The sequence below is a fragment of the Scomber scombrus genome, chromosome 8 (assembly GCF_963691925.1).
Source record: "Scomber scombrus chromosome 8, fScoSco1.1, whole genome shotgun sequence".
Taxonomy (NCBI): Eukaryota; Metazoa; Chordata; class Actinopteri; order Scombriformes; family Scombridae; genus Scomber; species Scomber scombrus.
In genome coordinates, this window is record NC_084977.1 from 24961259 (window position 1) to 24975728 (window position 14470).

A 14470-nucleotide genomic window follows, 5' to 3' on the forward strand; every position below is an offset into this window, starting at 1 on the left:
TGTGTAAAGTTCAGTGGAGTAAAAAAACAAAACATAATGAAAGTATGTTGTTCCTGTCTCCATTTGTTTCTCCTGTTCACCTAAATACTTCAAGCCCTGCCATGCAAAGTCATTCTCTCATCTCTTCTCTTCCTAACACCTCCTCACATTTCTCTTTAGTGATACTACAGGATGACAGGATACGCTGTGCAAGTGGTTGTGGTACCCAGTCTCCACGGCAACCTAAGCCTGCTCCGTTGACGCAGGCTCACATTAATTAAGCAAAACACAGAGAATGACAGCAACAGAAAAAAACAGACTCTGATATCATACGAAAAGGGTTAAAAAAAGAACAAAGACATAATTCAGAAGGTGAGTGTGAGACGGAGAGATGAAACAAGCCACGATGGATGGCTCATATATGCTGTGTTTGTGTTTACAGTTTATGTTTCTTCTTAAAGGTCAACATCCTTCAGGGGTCCAACCACAGATTTGTCTGCTGTGTGTATTTAAGCAAATATGTGTGGATATCTGTGTGTGGTTCAGGTATGGCTGTAATCCACGCTCTCCATTTGTACTGCAATATCAGGTGGACTTAACCTTTCTCTCACTGTCTCCTTTTTTCATCTGTCACCGAGTCCTCTATCTCTCCATCTCCCCCTCACTCAGGTTCAGATAACCTTTACTCATATGACAGCAGTGCTGGAACAATGAAAGACAAATATCAGCCATGTTGCCGAGACAATACTCAAATCCATCATTCCATCTTTGCCTTTCTGTCTCTGTGGATATATTTTCTCGGCTTCAGTCAGCTTGTTTTTTCTCTTTCAATTTCTCCACTGTCAGTCTCTGCATCTGTCACCTTTTCTCACCTTGAAAGCTACAAACTGCAGCACAGACCAAAGCAGGTCAATATTCTTCATTGTGGGATCAATGTGAATCTTTCATGTGTCAGAGAATAGCCCAGAACGTATACACACAAACACACACAGATGCTCTCCTGAACACATGGCATTGCATCATATCAGCCGGAGCTTTGTCTGAGGTTGTCAAGGTGATGAGAGCACGTCTAAATGGATGTGAAGTCTTTTTAGGGTCAAGGGGAGAACAGCCCTTGATGATTTTGTCATGATTCTGTCCCAGAAGAACTTTCTGACAAATGCTGGGGCCTTTTGACTGACATATTTTCCTGATGAGCTTCGGGTGCTTCCTGCATACTTATGTCAGGCTAGAAAAATACACATGAAAGCTCGTAAAAAGTCAGCCCATTGAACTTTTGAAGGCTTTGATTTGTGTGTGTGTTTGAGTTCTACTGCTTGTTGCATCACCCAAGTTATAAAAAATGTATGCAGGCTTTGTGTTAAATCTGAGTAGGAATCAAATGATGTTAGGATGCATTTTCTGTTAATCTCCACTAAGCTGCAAAGGAGTATTAAAGCTCTTTCACATGCATGGTACACCCACACAGGTGTTTCCAGTTTAGCTGATTATACGTCTTCTCAGGATTGAGAGTGTTTACAGACAGAGCTTGATTGACATGTTCCTCACTCTTCTGTTAAAGCCTCACACTCTATTCTCTACAAATACCTAATTCAACAGCCTTTGACTTAAAATGATCCCAGTGTGAACAATGAATTCAAAGATATACTAATCTTCGCTCCTCACAGTCTATGATGACTTGGCTAAATATTACAGTACTTATTATTATTATTATTATTATAATTATTAACTTATTATCTCCTCCTACCTGTGACTTAATGTCCTTTTTTTGGTGGTTAATGCCAGGAGATCTTGTTGGTCAGAAGTAAAATATGGTCATAATTGACTTCCAAATCCATACTATGTACTAATTCAAAGTAGGGTTAGTATAGGTTAGTAAAGTTTGAGTATGTAGTGGCTTCACTAGAAAAATGACAACATTGAGCATACTCAAAACAGTCAGCATGCATACTAAGAGCTCATTCTAGGCTCAAGTCTTACGCTACATCCTAAATCCATGCAACATACTAATAATATACTTTTTAACAAGTCATCACTGTATTCTGTTTTTGCAGTTACTATCAAATAAAGCCTGCTACGCATCTCATGAATCTAAAACAAAACAAAACCTCCTGCGACACATACTGTATATATCTATATTCTTTTTATTCAGGGAGGTTTCACTGAGAAGAACACCCTGTTCATATTCACACAGTTACATTCACACCTTGAAGCTCCACTGGAGCGGCTGGGATTAAAGGCCTTGCTGAAGGGCAACTTCGTGGTGGTAATGAAGGAGGGGCAATCCCTGCACTTTCCCCATCCAGATTTATCCTGCCAGTCCGGGGATTCAAGCGGCAACCTTCTGGTCACAAGCTCGCTTCTCTTACCCTACCACTGGCCCACAATATAATCTGCAACCTCAAATAACTAGCAAATTTGAAAATTGGAGGAGCTTTCCTGCTTTTCCCTTACGCATTTTTCTTTTTCTTTTCATGAATAGACTGTACACTACGAAGCATGTAATCCCTCTACACGTACAGTTTTCCCCTTGACTGTTTCTGCTGCGTGTTGCATTTTATATTTAGTCTGCATACTGTACAGTCTGGTTTGAGTATACTTCATGTTGTCACTTTTCCAAAGTGAACACATTAAATACTCAAAACCTGCCTAGAGATTAGAAAGCAGACTGATTTGGGACACAGGGACAATTTGATTGATGGCACAATTACTGGATAATTTTCATTGTAACAAAATGGGAAAAAACTATAAATAATGTGGATTTCTTTTATATGTACAACAAAAACAGTATACTATTAAGATAAGTACATAATATATACTGTACGCATCTATGTATGTATGTAGTATGGAATTGGGGCACAGCACATAATTTTACTTTTGTTGCACTTGTTACAGTGAGTATGGGTAAGGTGGAGGTCACACCTGTGTGGGTGTGCAGGGCATTTCAAACCTCCACTTTGGCGCTGAGTTCATGGCAATAGGACAAATCCGTGCCTTAGCATCTTTATTTTCTTTCTTCCTGTCAGTGTTTATTTCCATTGTCTATTTCTTTACCATCACCCTTTCTGATCCTTTTTCCCAAACTCATCTCATCTTCTCCTCTATCCCCTGTAGTCAAACAAAAGAGAATATAAGAAGTAATTCAATGAGAGTGAAGCAAGAGAAAGAGAAAACATTACTCTCTGCATGCCTTCACTATCTACACTTCCTCAGGGCTCGGTGTCATGGCAGGGGGTGGACACAGACTGGAGGGGTTTGTAGCTCTGTGCGTGTGTGTATGTGTGTGTGTTTGTGTTTGTACGAGCATGTGTTTGGTGGTGGCGTGCTCAGACTTTAAAATAGGAGCCCTACATCTTTCCACTGTAGTGTTAAGACAAATCAGTATATTGATGTGAAGATTGTAGATCATTTGCCCATAAAGAATGACTATTTTTCAGGGAAAACACATGAGTGGCTATGTATGCCAGAAATCAAACTATAATAGTTTGTGAGAACATTTGCCAAAACCTTTATCATACCGGTCACATACTGCACATAGTCATCTCTCACATTGTTTAAAAAGCTGCCATAGTTGTACATATGAGCCTGTGTGTGTTATTTTTATGATTATCTTACTTGGCTCCACATATAGCTTCGAGATGTTATGCATTGATGAAAGTAGATTCTGGTTTCAAACTGAGCCCAAAAACTCAGTTTAATACTGAACAGACCTTATATCTAAAGACTGTCAGATTCCTGTCTGCAGACATACAAAGCTGGCAAACCTCACCAAAAATATTTCTTCTAAAATGCATTATATATGATTTTCTATTCTCAGACATTCATCAAGATCTTTATATCAATAAACAACTCCCCATAATCTGGTGTAAAGTATTGTTCTAAAACTGGACTAAACTGGACCTGGTAGGCAGTTTAAAACAGACCCACACCAAGAGTTAAAAATGATTCATTGAAGCTCATTAACCAGCTTTAATTAAACAAAAGGGTTTAGTGTTTCTGTTCATAACTCCAACCAGGCAACTCTGAAGAAACAAACTTCCCCATTATTGGTGTGTTGGGATCAGGACAACACACTGCTGCCCTGCTAAAAGATTTTTAATTTGGTTTGTATCATAACCAGAACAGAACAAAAACCAGGAGAGCTGAGAGCTATTAATCTCCAAGGATGAACTTTCACTGCTGCCTGAAACGTTGGTTTTCTTCCTTTCTTTTACACATACACACATCCTCACACACAGGCACACACACACTCAGCTGGACATGATGAATGTCCCTTCTTCCCTTTGCTTCTCATCATCACAGTATGTGTGCAGCAAAGAGAGAGGAATGGAGAAAGCACTTCCTACTGATCACATATCACCCTCCCCTCCTCCTCCTCGCTCTGCTCTCGTCTGGTTTTCTTTTCCATCTTCCACACCATCTATACTTGATGGGCTATAACAGACTAACTCACTCCTGTCTCAATAAATACACCCAAATTAGTTTCATTGATTGCTGTACTCTACTGTGACTCTACACCCGTCAGTCCTTGAAAAGATAATTCCATCTCTGGGTTTATTCTGCAACTACACTTTTAAAATATCTCCTTCTGTCATTTATTTTCAGTCAGTCTCATTTTAGTCAATCCTCCATGGACTCGTCTCTGGCTGTACTTCTTCAGCTTTTACACTTCTCTGACCACTTACAGACCTTATATTATATCTTATAGTCACTGGGATTACAGGTGTCCCTTAATGACATGTAGTATTTACTAAGCATTAATTAATTTCTGTTATTTTTAGTCAACCATCACTTATTAAAGAAGATAGCCAAAGTCTAGTCAAATGGAAAACTATAAGAGTGTAGAAAAACTAATGTCCCATGCTTAAATTTGGTGCAGAGAAAATCTAAAAATACACAGCCTAGATGGGAATCTATAAACAAGATATGACACCCACGAGGCAGAGATATGTGAGGAAAGATCTATTTTTCTGTGCGTATCTAAGGTACCTTTGGAGGTCAAGTAAGGATGTAGCATCCAGTTTAACAAGTCAACGAGTAAGAAAATAGAAAAATATATGTGTACTGTAATTGATAGGTCATAAATCTTTATTTTCTTTCTCAATATAGTGCTCATTTTCATTCATAATGTTTAAGCATGCTGGTTTGAAATTGATTTTATATGCTTGCCGAAATTGGTTGTATTTATTTGATTAGATTTTTATAAGCCCGATATTTTGTTCAATTATGATACTTTTTATCTAGCTGAACATGGGGTATTTTTAATACATACATTTTATAAGGCAAAAACATTAGTGGTGGCCATGTATATTTCAGCTGCTAAAATGCCAGAATGTGATTGATTGCTTGTGGGATTTTTTAATATTCAAGACGGATGATTCAGTTGCTTAGGAGAACCCTTACTAACAAAGAAAACCACAAATTATTTTTTGGAAGAGCGAGGCAAGAGTGTGTGTTATTTGCTTTTCACAACATGCCAGCATGAACTAAAAGCAGCATAAAAGCAACAGCTACCGTGATGGCAGGAAATCAATCTAAAAATGTCTGTTATGCTCTGCCAAATGGAAAACACGGAAGAAGCACTGTGTGTGAACTATCTGTGGTTAGTGGCTGATAAATAAAAGCATAGTAAGCATAGTCTGGTACAATACAAAAGAGGTTGTACTGTTTTTATAAAACAACAGCATATTAACAGACTTAAAGCTCTCCATTACCAACAATACCTGTGATGGTTGGACTGATACTTTGGCTGTATTGTAATACATCCTCCCATACCTCGAAGACAGTGAGAGCAAAGGGGTGTCCCAAATGGTGATGGGAGGACAGCAACACTTTGCGGTTGTCTCCATTCAGATCCACACTGGACAGCAGGTGCAGCTTGGAGTCCACCCAGTACAGGCGTCTGTTGGACAAGTCTGAGAAGATGGAGGGTGAAAAAAGAGAGAACAAAACCAAGCAGAGAAGGGGGGGAAAAAGGTGCAAGAAGGAGAGGGAGACGAATGGAGAGAGAGAGGTCATTCCAAGAGAAAAGGCCTGGGGTGAAAGGTATATGAATGTAATGGCCCAGTAGCTACACCATCAATCTTCTTTGACATGACGGCTGAGACCCAGCGCTGAGAAAACACAGATGTGATTGTAATATTGCCGGTTGACTTATTGGCTGGGGAAAATATATGTGCCCTTGAACAAATTGATTAGTCTTGCTGGACAACCCAAACTTCAATGTTTTACATTTCTATGTCCAAGTGTTGGTCCTAAATTCTGATTACTTCAGGACGGAGCTATTCCTGTCACCTTGCTATGTGGACATTGTAGTGCTTTAGTAAGCTTAAAAATGTACAGAATCCAATGTATTTGAAAGCAAAGGACAAAATTCAAGTTTGACATTGCTGGTTGTAGTTCAAACATAAAGAAGAATGAGTATTTTATCTTACCCTAACCATTTTACAACATGCATTTCTATAAAGCACCTTTTACATACATTAAATCAAATTACATGAATCAGGGACGTGAAAAACCTACAAAAATGAGGTTTGTAAATTAAATACATTTTTTTGACAATTTTGACTGGTTAAATGCTGCTTTTTATTTTTCCACCACTTTTCACTCCAGGTGAAGCGAGCATACCGGAGTAGAAACATTTTTTTTTCTTGGCCAACATTGGATGAAGTTGAAAGTATAAATGCAGGACCGATTTCAGATTGGCATAATACTGGCAATAATAACACTGTGATTTCTCTTCAATTTGGTCAGAAAGTCCAAAGAGAGAGAGAGAGAGAGAGAAAAAAAAAGAGACAAATCACAGAGTAATCTTCATTTCTAGCTTCACCTCTCCTTACTTAGACAGTCACCTGCTCTGCTTCGCTGCTCCGTATGAAATTAATGACCAAAGGAAAATAATCCGCCTCCTTTCCCACAGCAGTGTAGTGCAGGTCTGGCCAACTCTCTCATTCCCCTTACTCTAAAAAATAATTTGTTTTCATACAGATGTAGTGACACCTCAATTCCACGGAGTGTAGCAACTATGTGCCTCTCTTTCTCCGCAGGCAAGGGCAGCTGAGAGAAATTGGCTGTTGCCGTGGAGGGAGTTGAAAGGGATGATGGGAGGTATCGATGGAACAGAGCGTCTGGCTTATTAATTCGAAGGACCGTATTCGCTGGCTTGATTGATGAGAGCCAGACATAAATTGAGCTATAACAATAAGAGCTACTCAGGGGTTGCAGCACCCACACAGTTTTCTACTCACAACTCATGCTGTTTGTCTCTTTCTGTTTTCTTCTCTCCACATCTGTAGTTGACTCTTTCTTTGTGTTGAATCTACTTCAACTACTTTTTTCTTTCTCCTCAAAAGTAATATCAGCATTATAACTTTGTTTGTAAAACTTCTTTCCCATCCTGTATAACTTTGTCACTTTTTGTTTCCTTACCCAGGGTTATTCCATTGGGCCACTCGATGTGTTCAGACACCAGAATCTGTCGGTCCACTCCATTCATCCCAGCCTTCTCAATTTTGGCCTGACCTCCCCAGTCAGACCAGTACATAAACCTGTGGAAATATTAACCAAAAAGTTACATACAGTGTGAACAGGACCAATTTGGTAAAAAGAAAGAAAGAGCTCCTGTTCTCACTATCTGGCTTATCTGGAGCACAGACAAGCTATAGACTGACTCTACTGTTCGCTTTCTCACAATGTCTAACTCTGTCTGTATATTATTTTCTCTCCAAAATCAAATAGTTTTACTTGTGAAACATGCCTCGAAGACACTGCAGGCAAGTAGACACTGCTGTGTAGAACAACAACTGCTAGAGACACAGACCACTTTCAAACGTGTGCCTGTGTGTGCGCCCATGAGAAACCTGTGAATGCTAGACTTCATTTGCATGTATTTGATGCTAGTCTAGCTTTTTAGAGTTTTGGAAAGAGTCCTTTGGGGAACTCAAGACATCCAAGGCAAAAGGGAAACAGGCATATTGCAGACTGGAGTCATATAACTTGAGTCATGTAATTGTTCAGCTGATAACAGATGGAAGTAGTACTGCAAATTGTTTTGTTGTGGTATAGTTGAAAAGTTTTAAGCCTCTATTTGGACAAAAATAGAGACAACATTTTTTTTACCCTATTCAGAGCATGTTCGGCTTACATCCCTGATACCCTCCCAACTCCCTCTCTCTGTTTCCTACCCCTCCATCATTTGCTGCCCTTTTGCTCCTTTGCCATTTTCCCACTCTCTCATCCATCTGTCCCAAACTCCCAACACTCTCCAAATTTCAACCCTTAACACAATCTCCTCCAACTCACCCTTGGTGTGGATCCACTGCGATGGCCCGCGGCTCGCTCAGCTCAGTGGCTATCAGCACTTTCCTCTTCCGTCCGTCTCCCGTTGCGACAGAGATGCTCTTATTGCCCGAGTCGGTCCAGTAGATGTTCTTGTGAACCCAGTCGACGGCCAGGCCCTCGGGGGAGTGGAGAGAGTCGATGAGTGTCACCTGCTGCGAAGAGTCACTCGCCTTGTTGATGTAAGCACTGGCGGATCGAAAGAAAAAAAAGAGGCGTGTTAGTTAGTTCTACATGCTGAATTCTAATTATGAAATACACAATCATTTAGGAGCAGACAGACAATGGACGACAGGATACGGAATCACAAAAGCTTTACTTGCTGGATTTCTTATTTTGGACGTCTTTTCTTGTGAAGAAAGATTTACGTGTGTGGTGTATGTGTCTCTGACCGAGCTGCAAATGGTGGGGAACAGGTATTCCTTATGGTAGATAATGCCATGTCAGGGGCACCTAAACCTGACACCTCTATAACAACCTCAGCCCTCCCACCAAACAGCCCATCCCAGGGAGAATGAGTCTGTCTCCTTCTATCAGCAGCTTACAATACATCCAACCTCTTTCTCAGTTTTTGTCATTCTACCCCTCTGCGTCTATCTGTCTTTTCAATCTCCTTGCACCTTCCTCTTGCATCCTTCTTGCTTTCTGTCCATTCCCCTCTACCTGTTCGTCTCATTTTTTCTTCCTCCCTGACCTGCTCCACTAGTGACACATTTTCAGGCGAAGCACATTATTTACCTCTTTACATGAAGGCTATTAAACAAGACAATACAAGACATCCTTGTTAAAAGGTCGTAAAAAGCAATGTCCCAATTTATATACCAACGTCACATGTTAGCAAAGCGTACGAAACGAGATGTATGGATGGGAGGAACATCTTAATTTAAAGGAGAAAGCTTGCGTGAAGGATGAGGTAGAGATGAATGAGTCTAGGACTTGGAAGCAGGTGGTGTTGTTAATTGGGTGTGTTACTGTTTGCCACTGCAGACACCTTCATCTACTGGGGACGGGGTCGTTAGCATGCTTCTGTCATGTGATAGATAATCGAAGGCTTCTCTATCGTGTCCCAGGGTTTATAACATGGATCCAACACATGTCTTTCAGTCAGGGGGCAAATTTAAATGTGTTCTGAACTTGGGTAAAATACCTCATGTTGCTCGTACAACAGTGTTATATTAAGGAATTGTAGCTTACAGACAGCACTGTGATGAAAACTGTCATTTCTTTTAACAAATTCAGTCTGAAATATACCACACTGTTACAGCGTGTATTATTTTTATAGCCTCAATTCTGTAATATTCCCTGTCCAATATAATAATAGTTAAAGGGGAACTACATCCTAGTGCTGACATATGCACAAAACATTCCAATCACTCCAATATTTGACTTAACTAATACATACTTTCACACCCTATTGATTTTATTAATTACAGTGGTGCTATTTTTAGTAATAAAAGATTCAGATAGTGAGTGATGAACAGGCTGGAGTGATGAGTGAAGAGAAGGCTGGAATAAGGAATGAGACAGAGACAGATGAGTCCAAGACCACTGAGCAGATTGCATCTTTAATTGGTTGTATTATTGTTTTTTAACAGACATCTCCATCCTGGAAGAAGTTAATAAGTCATCGACCCGTAGCATGCTAATCACTATGAATTAGCCTGAATAACCACACCGTATCAGTGAAGGCCAAGGAGGAAAAATCACTTTTAAATGCGCTTGTATTTTCCATTTGATAAAAAAAGCTCCTTATCAGAGGAAAAACCACTTTGCTGCAAAGTAAAATGCCTTGGTAGGAAGTGTGATAAATCATGTCATTATAATTAACATTAAATATATTTTACCATCTAAAACAACTGCAAACAGTGGAATAAGAACAGTATATGTGAGACGTCAAGTACTAAAGAGGTGCCAGGAATAACCATAATTACTTATAGGTATATATATATACTTTATTGTATTGTAATTTCTACTGTATTTTTGCCTTTTTTAAACTGTATTAATGTACTTTAAATGGCAATGTTGATGCAGTGTCCTGTATTGTCAATTGTCCTGTTTAGTGCTGTTTTTTCTGCGCTGCATGGTGAAACCAAAGATGTGAGTTTTTAAGGCAAAAAAGGGGAGGCATATGCAGGAAATTATAGATAAATATAAAATATAAATATTTAGTACTGAAATAGCAGATATATATCTGAAGTACAACAGAAAAAGCATAACCTCCAAAGTAGATCTATAAATTATACATACATACATTTTTAAGCTTTGAAAATCCAAAAAGCTTATGCAAAAAAAAATGAGCAGCATACATGCATTACAATGAGCCAATGCTAAACTTTCATGCTTTTGACTGTATATATGTATCCACGACATAGAACAACACAGAGTAGATTTAACAATTAAATCCACTTGTTGCTGACTATTTAGGGTGTCTGAGGTGTTTATTTGTTGCTTTGAGAGGGGAGATTACCGTGACAAACAAGTTCATTTGTCCTTTCTCTGAGAGAGTGCATCACTGAGTTTGTGTTGAAATATGTGTATATGAGTGTGTGTGCATGCAGATGAGTAATGGTGGTGATTATTGAGGCAGTGAAATTAGGGAGAGCATATGGCTCAACTGAGATGATAAAAGGCCCCTCCCACTACCTGCCAGCCATCAGGGTTACACACACACACACACACACATTTACAGAGCACCGATCTATCTATCAGTATGTGTACTTGCATGTGTGTGTGTGTATACACGTGTGTGAAGGACAAAAAGCTCCACCTTTTACTGTCAGACAGATGACACAGCCCTCTAGGTATGACACACACATAAACACACGTACAGCCCCCAGGTGTGTCTATCTTGCTACCAGATGGTGTGACAGGTTGAAGCAGACAAGATGGATGGATAGAGGAGAAACAGAATGACAGAACGGATGAAGAACGAGGACAGAGCGTTACCTGAACTTCCAAAGTCCTGGCTCTAGTCTGTAAAGTGGCATTTATGGTGTCTATTTCTATCATCATGATTCAGCAGCGTTCAGTGAAACAGTAATGCAGCGAAAGACATTTATTTGCCCGCTATTTGTGAAGGTTGCAGGTTGAGTTCATGTAACCCAAAAATAAATCTAACTGACTTTGTATCGTAGTCCTAAAATAATACTTAACACTTTTGACTTTTTGTCCAACGTGGACTTTAACATTTTTATCCTCTGCTATGGCAGAGAGATGTGTGTATGCGTGCGTGTGTGTACCTGTATATTTTCTGATGGTATAGATCACACCAGAACATCTTGTTAATGGACACGTCTACATCCAGGGCCACGGCGTTCTTCAGCGTGGGAACCACCTGGGTGTATTCACTCTTCAGCAGGTCAATACGACGGATCTCATGGCGGTTGGTGAACATCAGGTACGGGCTCTTTCCTGTTGGTGTGGGAAAGACAATCATGTCATGATCATATGAGCACTTTTTTTGAAGGATGTTTATTACTTGACACTAGCAAATAGGGACAGAGAGCCCACAAATCTCAGGAGGTGGAGACCCTTGAGGTCCATTGACCTACTATTTTGACCTCAAAAGAGAACATTCATCACCCTCAATGTTGTGTACAAGACAGGACCATCAGCAGTGCTGTCCATCACAAGTGTTTGTGTACATTTGAAACAGAAACTTTTGTGATCTTGACAATTACACACAGATTTGACCAAACATCCCAAACCTGTATTTGAAAGGTTAACCTGTATGTCTAAATCTTTGCTGCTGTGCAAACTGCACCGTTTCTGAGCCTGAGATAGACAAGGTCACACTGACTGGAGGCTTCAGTGCTGCTGGCTAGCTGCATAGTTTGATCCAATTCTGCATCAAGATGTTTTATGAGGTCAAGGAATTGTCTTGACTTCCTGAAATATTTTAAATAATGCTTGAAAAAGAGACATGCAGACCATTAAAACAGTGATGCTGACATGACATCAATCAGTAAATCAGACACACTGTTAGCAACACACTGTTTACTGTTGTTGAAAGATACCATGGGTGATGCTGAGTGTTGATTCTTATTCCCAAGAGAGAACATAATGTGAGCTAATTGAGGTCTTGTTTTGCATTTTTTCTATTTAAGGCCTTGAAGCATGCATTTTTGATGATGTGAGCATAAATAAATCATCTAAATAAACCTTTTAAAAAGGAAAATACATTCCCTACACACACACAGAAAACTTTTTGTGGCAACATAATGCTGTTCACTTAAATATTCACACAATGAATGCTCTACAGGGAATAACACATGCAGTATGTGAGGTGGCCCAAACTAAAAGCATACAAGAGTTAAAAGGGACACATCCATTAGAAAACATTGTCTTTCATTGCATGTGCATCCTGTTGCTGGATAAAGTAATGAAGCACAATGTGCTGGTGGATAAAGTACTAAAACAACTACGTGACATTTTCTATTTTTAGAGCAACGGCATGTCAAGAGTGTGTTTCTGGGTTCTCTTCCTCAGGTGCATATATTACGTGCTGTTCACTGGTACATCAGTTACCTCGGGCACATTTTTCAGCAAGCTGAAGGTGAGCATGACTCAAGCATTTGAATAATTTTCATGCAGTTGACAAGGTCAACTCCATCTTTAGTGCACATGGACGCAAAAAATATCTCAGCATCTGAGCATGTCTATACAATAGAGACACCTAAATGCAAACATACAAGGTGCACACTTTTCTCTTGATACTTGAAGTATTTTTCTGTCCGTCTTTTGCTCTCTTTCATGCATATACCCACCCTTCTCATTTTCAAGCTCCTTTCCTTCATCTTCCCCTCTCCCTCTCCTATCTTTCATGTCACTCTCCACTGTCCAGTAAAGCAGAAATACTGAGCATTTATAGAAGACAAAGCTGGGTAACATTGACACAGACGTCATATTCTCACGTAGCTCCGACCATGCCTTGATAGGTTTCCTTGGCCCCGGTCTACTACGGGCTACTGCACAAGGAAAAAATATTACATTTCTACTACTGTTTGAATCAAATCATTTTCCTCTGACTACTAGGTTTGTAGCCATCAATTTCACCTGCTGAGAGGGAGAGAGAGAGAGAGAGAGAGAGAGAGAGAGAGAGAGAGAGAGAGAGAGAGAGAGAGAGAGAGAGAGAGAGAGAGAGAGAGAGAGAGAGAGGCAATGCAAAAAAGAGATAGGTAGAAGCAAATGTGATGGATGGAGGTAGAGCGATGAAGAAATGAAGAGAAAGAGGACGTAATTAGAGGAGGAAGAGAGAAGTAAAGAACATCAATGGATCAAGCAGATGAGAGTAAGTCAGGTGTGTATAGGGAGAGAGAGAGAGGAAAAGTGAGAAAGACAGTAAAACAGGATGAGAGAAGCAAAGAACATTTTAAAGTATGTATAATAAGGTCCGAGATAGATCCAACTTCTCTTTCATCAATCCCCCTGACTCACTTTTTCAAGACAACATCTCTTTTCCCTCATCACTGTTGTCGCAGCAATATGTCCTCCTTAAGGCCAAAAAAAAAAAGAAAAAGAAAAAAAAACGCTGAGTCACTGTTTTCTTTAGACCATGGCACAAGAGATGTCTTCAAAGAGTGCAGTATTATCGCCTCCATAGAACCGACCAGAGCCACAGTCATCTTCCTTAACAAGAACAAGGTCCCCTAGATATATTTTAATCTGTACTGCCAGTTCAGGGCTGCTCTGCCCTGTTAGCTAATTAAGATAATGCGTTGAAAAGATAAATACGTTCTGGGGAAATCCCGTCAGGCACTGCAGAGGCATTGATTTGATTCGCAACAGATGTTTATGTTGTTGAGATATGCAAAGTTAAGTGGAAAAAATCCAACATAAAGACAGACGGAAAGGTCAGAAATAAAGGAATGCATTTCTGCAAGCTAATGGAGATGCTTGGGAGCAGTCAGTATGAATGGACTCCACACTGGCTGAGGTTATTAGGATGATGTTATGTCTGGAAATGGACACATATGTCTAGGTCAGGCATGCTCGTTATGCCACAGAGACCATGCTAAATAATGATGAAAAGATGCTGCAGTAGGAAACAGGAATGCCCAACGTGTGTGAAATGTCAAAAGATCATCCCACTTTCTAGCATTTGTGTGACAAAGCAAGTTATATAAAGCTTCATTATTCCATTGTAAAAGGCCTC

At 39.8% G+C, this 14470-nt stretch overlaps 1 protein-coding gene across 1 annotated transcript in view; it reads right to left on the minus strand.

The window, feature by feature from the left end:
- The window catches only part of lrp8 (low density lipoprotein receptor-related protein 8, apolipoprotein e receptor), a 166082-nt gene that overhangs the window by 14824 nt on the left and 136788 nt on the right, over positions 1-14470 (minus strand). Inside the window, exons 10-13 of the mRNA XM_062424911.1 lie at positions 11556-11727; positions 8281-8505; positions 7408-7526; positions 5755-5894 (exon numbers count right to left, since the gene is read on the minus strand). Coding sequence (XP_062280895.1) covers positions 5755-5894; positions 7408-7526; positions 8281-8505; positions 11556-11727 — 656 coding nt within the window. The remainder of the gene's footprint in view (positions 1-5754; positions 5895-7407; positions 7527-8280; positions 8506-11555; positions 11728-14470) is intronic.